Here is a 12974-nt window from a genome sequence, read left to right on the forward strand (position 1 = left end):
CAATAAAAAGTGGGGTCATATTGAAAATCCTTTTTGCATGTAGAAGTCATCAATTTCCAGTCCTGTCTGATTCCACTCAGGAACTAGGCTACGAATTGAATCACCTGATATCAGAGACCTCCGGTCTGGTTCAATTACTATCTAATGGAACGGATCACTTATTGTTCATAACTTAATATGTCTGTTGGAACTTGTATTCACATCAAGTTTCCTCCAACTAACAGCGACTGGATATGTAACTTTCCCTCTTTGAAATCAGTGTGAAAGTTTTGTAATTTTGTAGTGATCGCTCCTATGAAGAATAGCTCCCAGATGAGTTTGTTTGTCTCGTCACTGTAGACGATGTAACTTTTGGGAAGTTTCGAGGAAGGAGGACTGAAGATCACTTTACTTAATTTTTTGAAAAAAACTAAAATAATTAAAATATTAGAAATTGGATCATCTAACACTGATTTTACTTTTAATAATTGGAAATCAGACCCAACTGGCATTTAGTCTAGTGTAGACGATTTCTGGTTCAATTAATCTGTTACCAAAAAATTCTAAACCTAACTCTAAACATTTTAACTGTACCAATTAAGTCATAATTTTTTTTTTTTTTTATATTGATACAAGCTCAGTTTACCTGGGTAGGAAATAGCTTACGTGCGCGCCGACATTCTTATATGACACTACCACGCTGATATAGACAAAATTTATTATTTTTTAATATTTCATATCTATTTTTTCCATTTATTTTTCTTTTCTTTTTACCCCTTACCAGCGAGGTTGTCGATTGCCCATCGCTGGCCAAAGGTTGGTCCAAGCGAGGTGTTGACCCTCGCCCGAATCCATGCCACAATGGCCTTGAAGGCCCCTGCCAATGGCCGTCGGGGTCGATGCCTTGTTAGTGGTTGGTGACGGCGTGGGGACTCTTGCTTAGACAAGTCTCTAGTTGGTGAGGTCACCACCCAGAGCACGAAGAGAAAAGAAAAAAAGAATAGTATAAAAAGGAAAATATGATAAAATAATTTGAAAAAATATTAAAAGTGATTAAACTTTGGTGCAATGTCCGATTGCCAACGCTTATATCAACAATTTTCTAAACTCATTTGAATATTGAGAAATTCATAAAAGTGGTCTTATTAATATAAAAAAAATTAAGACTTAATTAGTTCTATTGAAAAAATTATGGTTGGATTGATATCATATAATAAATTTATGACTTTTTTGATATATTTTCGATTTGCAAGTGAATTCTTCAAGATCCAAATTTTCCGATTTTGCCCCCTCAATCTGGAGCTATTTCCAGTTCGGTCCCTCCCCACCATAAACCCTACAATCTCAAAACCCCCAAAAACACGAACAGAGTTAAGCTGAATTCCATCTTCTCCTTTTGATGCAAAAAACATGACTGTGATTTTCCTGAGAAGATCGCGCATCGGATCTTCTCCGCATCCTCCGAATCCCGCATCGCGAGCCTTCTCCCTCCGCTCCCTGTTCAGTCTCGCCGCCCCGTCGGAATCCCGAGTCCAAGCTCCGAAACCCTCTCGCTTTCGCGGCTCCGATGGCTCCGCCGGCGGCTCCGTCGCCGGTTCCGGTGCGCCGGTCGGGGCGAGCTGGGTGCGCCGTTTGGAGGAGGCGCTGGGGAGAAGCGGCTGTCCGGCGCGTTTCGGGGGCTTGCGGTCGTTCGCTGCTCGAGCCGCCGCCGCCGAGGAGCCCGCGACCTCCGACGGCCTGACGGTGGAGGGGATCCTTTCCAGCCAGTGGACGATCCTCGACGAGAGCGAGGGCGATTGGAAGAGCCATGCCGCCGCGATCGCGCAGTCCATAAGCTTGATCAAGCGGCGCTTGCAGGTGGAACAATTTTCCTTGTGATTTTAATTTATCATTGAAATGCAAATCAAGGGTCGGAGTAGATAGCTCAGAGAGGTTCATTTTAGCTGAGGAAAGTTGCATTTACATTTGTGTCAGCAGTCTGCCAAGTTTAGGGAATCGCAGTTCCTAGAATTTAGTGCCTAAAGTTTACATTTTGAATATCCATGGTGCTGAAGCCGGGCTTTGAGAACGGGGGTCACTTGTCAAAGTGCGTTTTTTATGCTTTTAGTTATAGAAATGTTGGTAATTCTGGTGCGTCATGAGTAATATGAGTGAGCGGTAATGCTACTTCTGTTGTAGGCAAAACTCTAACAAGGGACTCTTGATGCGAATTTGATGTGGAGGAGCAAAATATAGCAAAAAGAACAACAAACGGGGTTAAAATTAGTTGAATTGAAGCTGGAATATAGAAAAGCTATTCTAGGGTTTATAGAAACTAACTACATTTATTGAATCCAGAAAAACTGATGACAAAGAAAACACTGAAAATACTTGAACTAGAATTCTCCTCCTGCATCGACTTGTCTTTGGTCTAAATTGTAGCTTTCTCATGTGTTCTTTAAGTTGAGCTATGGAATATCTACCATATAAAAAATCCATACTTTGATTTCGACTTCTGATGATGATTCTGTGTTCTTTTGACAGTGGAAGAGCTTGTTAGTGAGGTTGGAGCTGTTGTCTACACAATTGAATAAGCCAGACCTTTGGGATGATCCTCAACATGCTGGAAAAATAAGCCGTGAGCATGGTAGACTCATGGCTAAGATGAGGGAGGTGATGGGATTTGAACAGGAGTTGCTTGAGCATATTGACATGATAAAGCTTGCTCGGGAAGAGAGTGATGCTGACTTGGAATTGGTGGGCCCCTGGTTTTCCTCACTAGGCATGTATTTGTCCCTGTTTCATGTTGTCTCCGGTGCTGTGCTACTCTTCCAGTCTATATTTAGTTGGACGAGTTAATACTTTGCATTTCGGACTACTAGTGTGTTTATTTTTAACTCTGGGATTAAGAGATCGGGGCGTGAACAGTTTTGGGAGAAACTGAGAAACAATTTCACCCTACCGCTGGTGCATCAGTTATAACTAGGATTATTTGTCCATCAGACCAAGTTATTACAATTGCTATATCCCTGATGTCTCCTTGTGCTGGTATGATACACTTTACATAAGTGTGACTGTTGTGCTCCATAGTTTAGATTGGACACTGCTTTTTAGGTTCCCTATCTCATTATGTCCATATCATGTCTTGTCGCTCCTGAATTTCCTCCATTTTACCTGTATGAGTTCTCATTCATTTTCTTTTTTTCCTTTGAAGTCAAATTATCATTTCCACTGCTGAATTATTGAATTACAAATTGTTAGTGCTATTGCTTCCTTGCTGCATTTACAAGTTTATTGGAATCATGCCTTCTTTCTGTTCGTGCAGGAATCATTGCAAGCTTTGCTAAGGATGAGAAGATTTTCAAAAGAGAAAGAGCTTGAAGCTTTGTTAGCTGGAGAGCATGATTCTTGCTCCTGTTTTGTAGAGGTCTGTATCATGCATTCTTAACTCCTAGTTGTCAAGTCACGAGCACTCATGTTCGCAGCGCTTTTTTACATTTTGGGTTTGCATCTTATAGGATGCATAAGTGACTTTGAGCTTCCCCACACCTAGCATTATTATTCCTTGTGCCTGGACAGTCTAAGAATTCAGTGTTTCGCTCATCTATATACATAGGTGCAAGCTGGGGCCGGGGGCACTGAGAGCATGGATTGGGCTGCGATGGTCATGAATATGTACAAAATGTGGGCTCAACGCCGAGGATATGGAGTAACAGTGGTGGATGAAATGCCTGGTGAGATTGCTGGAATCAAGGTTCACCTTCTTACCATCTTTTTCTCACGTTACTAAATTCCTTGTGTTTTTCCCCTTGAAGAAGCCCTACTCAATTATAACGTTCCAATTTTGACCCCAAAAAAAAGAATAATGTTCCGAATTGCAAGTGTATTTAGCTATATGCAGTGTAGCTCTTGCTTCTTTTGACTTTTTCCTTAACTACTCTGTTTCTGAATTAGCTGAGTTTGCAATTAGTCCTGACCTAGACTTTGTGATTTTCAGCGAGCAACAATTAAAGTGGATGGTGAATATGCATTTGGATATGCCAAAGCTGAAGTAGGTGTGCACAGGTTGGTACGAATCTCACCATTTGACAGTAACAAACGGCGACATACTTCATTTGCTGCTGTTGCTGTAATTCCGATCTTCGGTGAGGATTTTTCCCATGTGCAAATAAATGAATCCGATCTCCGAATTGAGAGATTTCGATCTGGAGGAGCTGGTGGGCAGTCTGTTAACACAACTGACAGTGCTGTGAGAATCGTTCACATTCCCACTGGAGTAACTGCAACTTGCCAAAATGAGAGGTAGATGGAATCAACCTATTTTAAGTTTTTGCACTGTTGTTGACTTATTGCTGCACCATAGTGAAATTTGGAAATTTGGATTTACATAAAGGGTGCCCATTCATTCCTTTTTTTGAGGTGCAGAGTTCTTTTGTCACCTTTTTTCTCTGCTATTACAGATCACAACATCAAAACAAGGCTTCAGCCATGGCGGTGCTCCAGTCTCGGTTAGACCAGCTTGAGATGGCTCGACAGGCTCAGATGAATGCACAACATACACAATCTCTTACAGAGATAAGTTGGGGCAACCAAATTCGTTCCTATGTCCTTCACGTATGCCGTAGCATCTGCTCATCTTCTCTTAAAAACCATTATATTTCGTCTGTGTAGAAAGCTCTTCCTGACACTGTCATTTTCTCCCGTGCAGCCTTACCGGATGGTCAAGGATCTGCGGACTAACTACGAGGTTTCTGACCCTGATTCCGTCCTAGAGGGAGATCTTGATGGGTTCATCTTGAGCTACTTGTCAGATTTGATGGACAAAGATGAAGCCAGCTCATAGATCTATCCAATTTGTTCCGCACGAACTTCGGTCCTAAAGCAGAAATGACTACATCCTGCATCCCTAGCGGGGACAGATTTATGATTGGCACAAGGGAGTGCGAAAATGGGCCTCAGCTGCATCGTTAAGTCGTGGTACATACTGAAAGAGTCTAGCTTCTTATACATTTATCTTCGGACAACTAAATTATTCATCAATAGTCAAAATAGTCGAAGCAGTTCTCGACTCGGAAGAGCAGATTAGCATTTATTTTTCCCCAGTACTGCCAGCAAATGGGTGAAGAAAAGTATCAGAATCGGACTCTACATATGATCTCACCACACAGCTGGGTTGATGAAGTGATGAAGATACATTAGGCGCCTTTTCTTAGAGCAGGAGGATTCTTTCCTTCTTCTTCTTCCTCCTCTTTTCCATTTTTGCGTTGCAGAACCTCTCTTTTTAAGTAAGTGGATATCCGTGAATGACTGTAATTTAGAATTCATTAATAAAATTTGCTTGTTATGAATGTACAAATATATCAAGTCTTCTGTTTTTTTTTTTTTTGGGTTTTCTACATCTTTGGTTTTCTACATCTTAGGTTTTCCACATCTTATAAAGTATAGATACATTCTCAAAACATCAAAATTTCCTCATCCTTTTTGTGCACAATTTGCATCTTTAAATTATAAAAATTGCACTCATACCCTTTTTTTCATCAACTTAATTTAATTTCAAAAATAAGATTTCCCTAGTTAAGAAAAAAAAATTCTTCTGTATATGGATTGCATCCAAGTAATTGCAATTTAGTACCAGTATTATAACTGTAGCAATGCATCTACGTCATTGCATTGCGAGAACGGTATCCCTAATTTTAAGAACTTCAAATTTTCAATTTTTTTCTAAGTTAATTAAGTGTTTCTTTTACAATTTGTCCATATATAGATAATTATAGATAAAATCAAAATATTGTTTATACACTGAATACTCATTCATGTTAGTTTTTCTTTTAGGTCAGCATTCGTTTATGTTAGTTTACATTGTGAAAAAGGTATATGCTTTATTCTGCCTGTGTGAAAGAGAGGGGGCAAAAGAAAAGGTTTAGGGCGCGCGTGTTTTTATTTACTTTTTTTACATTTAGGAGCTAAATGTAAAAAAAAGTGTTTACATTAGGGAAACAATTTTTGAATAAAAACGCGTTTGGTAAACTTGTTCGGAAATAAAAAATGAATAGAAATACGTTTGGTAAATTTTATTCTTTTTTTGTTTCTTTTAATTTTTTAATATTTTTATTTTATTTTTCATTTTTTCCTTTCTTTTTTTTTTTTCTTTTTTTTTCGGCTCTGTCGCCGGCGATCGGCCCGACGGCCGACAGCCTCGCCCGGCCACGGCGAGCCTCGCTAGATCTAGGCGAGCTCGAGCTCGCCCGACCATGGCGAGGCTCGGCCTCGCCGGGGCCGGTGAGGTCGCCGACCCTTGACAGCGTCGCCGGCCATGGCCGAGGCCGGCTACCGGCGAAAGAAAAAGAAGAAGAAAAGAAGAAGAGAAGAAGAAGAGAGAGAAGAAGAAACGTTTCTTCAAAATTGTTTATGGAACAAGAAGTAAGTTTTTTTTGTTTCTTTTTTTGTTCTTTTGCGTTCCAAGAACAAAAAAACAAAAAGTGTTCAAAAACACTTTTTAGGAACGTTTCCATGCAGCCCCTTAGAATCTTATGTTGAGCAAGATATCTCATTAACTTTCACGAATTGCACTTTATTCTTATATTTACTATTAATGTCGAAACATTGTTGGTAAATGGTCATATTATTATTTCAAATTTTGCGCAATTGGTAAAATTTACTCAAATCTCATTGCTCTTTTCTTTTTAAAAAATTATATATATTTTTTTGTCGATCCTATTTTATTTTCATTTTAATTCTTATTCTAAGACTTTTGCACTATCTTGAGACTTACATTTAAAATTAAATAGTCTTTACTCTAATTTCTTAAAAATATGGGAATTTAAACCCTTCACTTCTCCCTTTCTATTTGAGAAAGGTGGTTGTAATTAAAACATTACTTCAAATCCAACAAAAATCTTCATTGAGAAGGAGGTAGTTTTTTGTACCACATTTCCACTTTCTCTCACCTATCTAACTAATATGGATTTGGAGATCTTCCTTATCTCTAACACAATTACACTCCTCACCCCCTCTCCCTATCCCCAAATATTCAAATTAAATTTCACATCATCTTGTATATCAATTTGGATATTCTGTACCATTATGATAATCAACATTAATCTAAAAAAACTTATTCATTAGTTTTTTTATTTTTGTCCATTAATTGGTAAATCTTATGAATTTTGCTCTTCTTATTTCTTTTCCCCTTTTTGGGCATGTGCATCATCCTTTTTAAATAGAAATAGCATAGGCAAGCAGTTCTAATTTCTATATAGTTTCACTAAAATCTATTATTAGATATAGATTTTTCATTTTCTGGAATCTGTAATTTATTCCGTCATAAGTTTTAGGGTCAGTTTTAAGTTTTAATCAAGTTCTATTTATATTATTTATTGAATGATTTAATGAGATTTTAAGTTCTTCTCTGGATCTAATGCTAAGAAATGGAGGGGGACAAAAGGCATGAGATTTCGAGGACGATTTGGACCAAACGGGAAGAGCCTCCCTTGCTTCGCAACATCGGACGCCTCGGACCGACGACAAAGGCGGCGACTTTCGCAGAGGGCGAGAGCGAAGATCCGCGAGCAAGAGGGAGCGAAAAACGGGGTTGCCCGCCGCGTCGATGGCGTCTTCTTCTTCCACCTCTCCGGCGTCGGTGATCACCCCGGAAGACGTCCTCGAGTCGCTCATGAACGACGGCACCATCGACTCCCTCCGCCTCAAGATCATCAACCAGCTCAAGGCCAACGTGAGCGCTCCCCCGCCCCCCGGTCCCCCTTTTCTGCGAATTCCTGCTGCCCTTTTGATGGTTCGAGTTGCGGGGTCGTGGGTCGGCGCGGGGCTCGCCGATCCTGGACGCTTCTTGCCTATTTCGTGGCTCTGTCCATTGGGTAGCGGCTGTTGCGTCGTGGGTTGTGTTTTTTTTTGGGTCGAATTGGTCCATTTTAGTGGCCTCTGGTGTGAATTCTGGGGGGTGGATGATCTTTACGTAATCGTCGGCTCTTGGCATAAGGAAAGGAGGGTTCTTTGTTCTTATACTTGATGTCGCGCGATTGTTGGCATTGTGCTTTGGCTTCCATTTGCATTTTGTTTGTTATGCTTCTTAAAGTTTCTTCCTTTTCTCTCTTATCCGGATGGTCGGGTTCGCAGGAGGAGCTGAAGAGCACCACAATTAAAATGGCGGAGCAGAGCAAAGTTCTTAATACCCCCGGAGCTGAAAAGCAGACCAAGAGAGAGCTCTTCGACGCCCTGCGCCAGGAGTTAGAGTAAGAACAAGAACATACCGTTCTTGAGTTCGAGTTTATATCGTAACGTAGCTAGTAGCGTACGTTAGCAGTTCGTTCATGCTCTGAAGTTGTCAACATCCTCCCTGTAGCTAGAGTGGTCAGTGCACTTTTTTGATGAGCTCGATGGACAACAGTTTCGGGATGCAATCTAGTGCTTACCGTGTGGCTTTCGGCCATCTTGATGTCATCCCTGTAATCCTCCTGCTGAAAGAGTTGACTGTCAAAGGAGAGATGTTGCAGTAGTAATTATGGTGCTAAATTGTAAAAGTACCCCTGGTGCTACGAGCGAGTCTTCTCCCTTTAAAATGCGGGAGCAAGGGAATGGCCAGTTGTCGTCCTCCCTTACCAAGAGTCAAGAAGTCTAGATTTTGATCCTACCTTCCTCCAAGATGCCTATTTAAGATGGTGGGGAAGGAGATAAAAGAAATGAAAATTACTCCCTAGATAATGTTGGTGCAATTTCTAGTCTTGCTACCTCATGCCAAAATGCTGTAGATTCTGCTGCTATGAAGTAGATTATCAAAACCGAAGGGCAGAGTGCTCGCCAAGACAGCTTTTTAGATGGCTGTGTAGCTTGGTTGGCATTGAGAAATCAAAGCCTCAGGATCTCAAATTCCAAACCGTAGTTATCTTCATAGTGCAGTTGCCATGTACTAGAATTTAGTTGGCTTTGGCTTTTTTAGGTCAATATGGAAGTTTATAGTCGGCAAGATTGTGAAAGTCTGACCTCATAGTTGATTGCGAGTAAAATTTTAAATATAATGTTGACAAATAATAAAGGGCGGTATAGGATTCAGAAGGGTTGCATCTTAGTAGCAAAATATCGTACTTGTTAAAATAAGATTCAAATCTTGAATTTTAACTCCCCGTTTTCTGAGCATGAAATTGATCGATGGGAATTGTGACTTGTAAGCCTTGGAAACAAATTGGAAAGACCTTGACAGGGAAGCACAGCGCACTTTTTCTTCAGTATCAATGTCACAATTCTAAGTACGTGGGTAATAAATGTTGACTGCAGTTAGAGTGGAGGTCACAGCCATAAGACAGACAAAAAGCAATTCTTTCATTCCTCAAGCATCCTCTCTCTCTCTCTCTCTCTCTCTGTGTGGGAAGTGTGGGTTGACTGGCTGTGGGGGTTGGTGAATAGGCAGACTTGTCTTCCTCACATCTTTCGTGATTATTGTTGTAAGTTAGTGTTATCTTTAATTTTCTTGAACCCCAGCTGAGAAAAGATGGAGGAGAATAATGGCCATGTTTCCCTGAGAAGATGTTAGTGGGGGTTGAGGGACTAAGAAATTAATTTGAAAGAGATGAGTTCATTATTTGATCTAACAAAGATATTGATAGATTGAATTAGTCTCCTCGACTAGCTGCTCTGCCTTGGCAAATCGTGACTGAAGTGTGAATACAATAATGATTGAAACACAACTCTTGCTGAATCTGATTTATACATGTGAGTTAGTTTTATTTTTTAACAAACGTGTGACAAGCTGTTTGCAGCTAAATTTTGTTTCATCTAGGAAGTCTTTTCTGAGGGAAATATCCTGTGTAAAGTCATGCTGATTATATGGACTGCTAGTAGTTTTATATCAGATAATCCAGATCCATAGATTATCATGTTCATCCCTATTTATGCACTCTTTGCAGTTATACAGAAATATTTTGAGTTTATGTTCACCACCTTTTGATTTCCAAAGGTATGGCATTTTGCTAGAGATCCATGTTGATTCACACAATTGTCAGCACACCTGTTAGGCTGACTGGCAGAACTATCACTTCTGGATGAAGCTAATTGTTGGCATGCGTTGTTGCTGGTCATTGGATGTTTATTTATTTGCTTGTGTTCATTTTTGCACAGGGCCCCAGTGCTTGAGAAGGCCTCCAAATCAGTTTGGGAGTTAATTCTTGATGGTGATGGGCTGGGGAAAGAAATAAGTGAGACGGTAGAAAGAGTTTTCTGTCGATTAAGTGGAAGAGAAGCCCCGCTATTTGTTGAAGCAGAACCAGATAGAGCAAAAGATGAGTCCAGAGGCAAAGAGAAGCATGCTAATGCTGACAATGGAACAGAGGAATTTCACTCTGCTTCAAAGAAGAGAAGTTTTGGCGATATGAACTGAGTGGATGGATGTGTAAAGGAATCAGGCAATTGTTGCAGCGTACATTCTTAAGTGCTTTCAGGACATGATCCACTCAGTTGAACTAATATGAAATGTGTGAGAGAGTCCTCTACGAGACCTTTAAGCAGAACTTTTCAATCAGTTTTTTCAGGATTTGAAGCAGCATCTAAATTGTCAAAGCAGCACCTTTGGGAAGATGTCACTGTCAGTTTTGTGACAGGGCTTGCAGTTTTGAACATAATTGTAGTTTCTATGCTCTAGTTGGTTCAATGTATTTCATATCAAGGGTTATGACATAGTGATGAAGAGTCTGTATTTCATTTTTAGTTTATATCTCCAGCCTTAGTACCAGTAGTTGTTTTGCTAGATACTTGGTATAAGGCTATTGACTTGTAGTTTTGAACAAATTTTTGTTTGCATTAGCTTCTGTAAAGGTTGAAGTGATCCATTTTCTTTTTATGGTGTATGTCAGAGGTTTCCAGCATTTTCTTAAATGCTTTTCAATGTTAAGCTTACAGTGCATCCCATTTGTGTAGGCATCCTAAGTTCGAGGATTGAATTGATGACAAATTAAAGTTTGCGGACCATATTACAGACAGCCAGGTGGAGAATTTTATTTTTCCCTGTTTTGTTGCTGAGACATTCAAAACTTGGAAAAGAAAGATGAACACATTACTTTTTGGCTGCAATCACGTCCAGAAACAAAAATGTGTAGCGATGAAAAGGAAAGAACGTAAAGGAAAGAGATGCCACCATCATCTTCAACTCATCCTAGTCCTAATATGCAAAACTGGGACTGCCCCACTGATATATTCCTCACCTCAAACCAAGTTTTCATTCATTGACTCTTGAATCGAGGTCTGACACAGAACATCAGTCTCAAGGTGATCGATTGTGTGGTTTTCGCTCATAAGCTTTGATGGCGCATCAAAGAAGTGATAAGTTTGTCTCTGGGACACGGGGACCAACTTAAATTGCTCGTTACTGTTAGCATCCATCATGTTCCTGTCTCATCCATTGCATCACCATTGCTTGCAGAACCTCCTGCACTCGATGAACCAATCAATGATGTAAAAGTCTCATTCTGCTCTGAGGGACCAATGAATTTCCCACTACTGTTGACATATCCATCATGCTCCTGTCGGACACCCATTGCATAATCATTGCAAGCAGAACCTACTGCACTGACGAACCAATTGGTGATGTGACAGTGCTGTCAATTGCAGGCAGAAGCCTAAGGTGACACCGACTGATTGGATTGGGATCCAAGACTAACTGCTGCTGAGTATTCCTCATGATTGCAGGAGTTTGCTAGGTGGGGACCGCTGCTTCTCCAACATAGGGTGAGTTTAAATGTTCTCTAAGACAGGGGCCTGAATCGGCTGCAGCTGCAGGGGGTGGAGGCGGAAGGGCTTCAAACTGACAAAGGTTGTTGCATTCTCGAGTCATTTGTGAATTCTCAAATCCAGAGTGTTGCAGCATGCAGAATGTTGTTTCTGCACCGCTCGGAAAGCTGCTCTGGCTCAACTCAAGCAACTGGTGGTTGCTGCTCAGAAGCTTGATGTAGTTTCTGTCGAGGGCTGCTGAAGGAAATTCAAGATGGTGCCTCCTAAGAAGAGACTAAGAATAAGCATTACCACCTATTAATGGATCGAATTATCAGTTTACTATATGACTAAACCTGTGGAGGCATTTATCTACACTAAAGTTCATCATTGTACAGTGACAGGAAATACTGGAGTGTGTGTCCAACATATCGAACAAGATAATAGAGTACCGGCACCTAAGAGCTTGGCCGCCAGCGAAATCATCTGCAAACAACCAAAGCGAGTAATGCCGGGCGGTGGATCAGTCTCCTTGTAGAAGGTGGGAGGCTGGTCTAACTGCATGATGGTTACAGTGAATGGATTGCATTAGTATTATGGTAAAAAATGTCGGATTTGAAGTCAGAGAAATTTCTAGGGTCAAAGGAAATCAATTGGAACCTCTATTTTCAGGATTCCCAGCTTGTTTTTTGATAGTGGCTCTTATACAAAATGTCCAACCATTGTATCTCAAACTTCTTCAGACCATTTGCGTGCACTTCCCAGACTAATTTCCTTGTTGCGAAGTGGAACTTTCCTACCAAATCTGCTTCATGTGCAGAAGCAAACTGCACATACGTATACTTTTGATTGCTGAATGAAGGGAAAGAAGGGAAAACAAAAGTTCTGCTCTTCTTCGTCAATTGTAAATTATGTAGAACTAATATTGAATCTTAATTACCTGCCATGAACCAATTTTGACTAATGTAGCAGGAACTTGTGCAGCTTTTATCTCTCTGTCACGAAGATCCACTTGAGGGTTATTTACTTGTGCCAGAGGATGAAAGGGCTTTGATTTTTGGGACGGAGCAGTCTGCACTTGGTTCTTCAACAGTCGTCCTGATCGAACCTTAGCCCAAGCAGAGCCAAGTTCTCGAGTGTCTCAGCGAGTTCCTTAGCCTGCAAAAAGACAACAGCGACTTGTGCAGGAGGAGGCAAAAATCTGGGCTCTGATATCTCACGGGATTCTTAGAATCCCAAGCAGATCGGAAGAGAGAGGTCACTTGGCTCATAAAAGAGTCGTCCTTCTCGAGCAGTCCTCACTTGGC

At 40.7% G+C, this 12974-nt stretch overlaps 2 protein-coding genes across 3 annotated transcripts; both read left to right on the plus strand.

Moving 5' to 3' along the window:
- Nucleotides 1-1266: 1266 nt before the first annotated feature.
- Nucleotides 1267-5314, plus strand: LOC104414667 (peptide chain release factor PrfB2, chloroplastic). Of its 2 annotated transcripts, none has more exons than XM_010025825.3 (7): nucleotides 1267-1836; nucleotides 2503-2715; nucleotides 3284-3385; nucleotides 3575-3712; nucleotides 3956-4260; nucleotides 4419-4537; nucleotides 4667-5314. In XM_010025825.3, exons 1-7 carry the CDS (start codon nucleotides 1390-1392, stop codon nucleotides 4696-4698), a joined length of 1356 nt encoding a protein of 451 aa, XP_010024127.2. In that variant the 5' UTR covers nucleotides 1267-1389; the 3' UTR covers nucleotides 4699-5314. The 2 variants fall into 2 exon arrangements, with proteins under 2 accessions (XP_010024127.2, XP_010024126.2); XM_010025824.3 differs by having other exon boundaries at nucleotides 1281-1836; nucleotides 4419-4572.
- A 2066-nt stretch (nucleotides 5315-7380) lies between these two features.
- LOC104414668 lies at nucleotides 7381-10852 on the plus strand. Its single transcript, XM_010025826.3, has 3 exons — nucleotides 7381-7687; nucleotides 8089-8204; nucleotides 10084-10852. Exons 1-3 carry the CDS (start codon nucleotides 7562-7564, stop codon nucleotides 10340-10342), a joined length of 501 nt encoding a protein of 166 aa, XP_010024128.2. The 5' UTR covers nucleotides 7381-7561; the 3' UTR covers nucleotides 10343-10852.
- Nucleotides 10853-12974: the final 2122 nt, after the last annotated feature.

The sequence above is a fragment of the Eucalyptus grandis genome, chromosome 8 (assembly GCF_016545825.1).
Source record: "Eucalyptus grandis isolate ANBG69807.140 chromosome 8, ASM1654582v1, whole genome shotgun sequence".
Classification (NCBI taxonomy): Eukaryota; Viridiplantae; Streptophyta; class Magnoliopsida; order Myrtales; family Myrtaceae; genus Eucalyptus; species Eucalyptus grandis.

Bases quoted from the DNA above. Each gene is read 5' to 3' on its own strand.
- LOC104414667 (XM_010025824.3), top strand. From the start codon at position 1,390: ATGACTGTGATTTTCCTGAGAAGATCGCGCATCGGATCTTCTCCGCAT. The intron at 2,716-3,283 runs GTGGGCCCCTGG...CTGTTCGTGCAG, and splicing joins GTGATGCTGACTTGGAATTG to GAATCATTGCAAGCTTTGCT. The intron at 3,713-3,955 runs GTTCACCTTCTT...TGTGATTTTCAG, and splicing joins GTGAGATTGCTGGAATCAAG to CGAGCAACAATTAAAGTGGA.
- LOC104414668 (XM_010025826.3), top strand. From the start codon at position 7,562: ATGGCGTCTTCTTCTTCCACCTCTCCGGCGTCGGTGATCACCCCGGAA. The intron at 7,688-8,088 runs GTGAGCGCTCCC...TCGGGTTCGCAG, and splicing joins TCAACCAGCTCAAGGCCAAC to GAGGAGCTGAAGAGCACCAC. The intron at 8,205-10,083 runs GTAAGAACAAGA...ATTTTTGCACAG, and splicing joins GCCCTGCGCCAGGAGTTAGA to GGCCCCAGTGCTTGAGAAGG.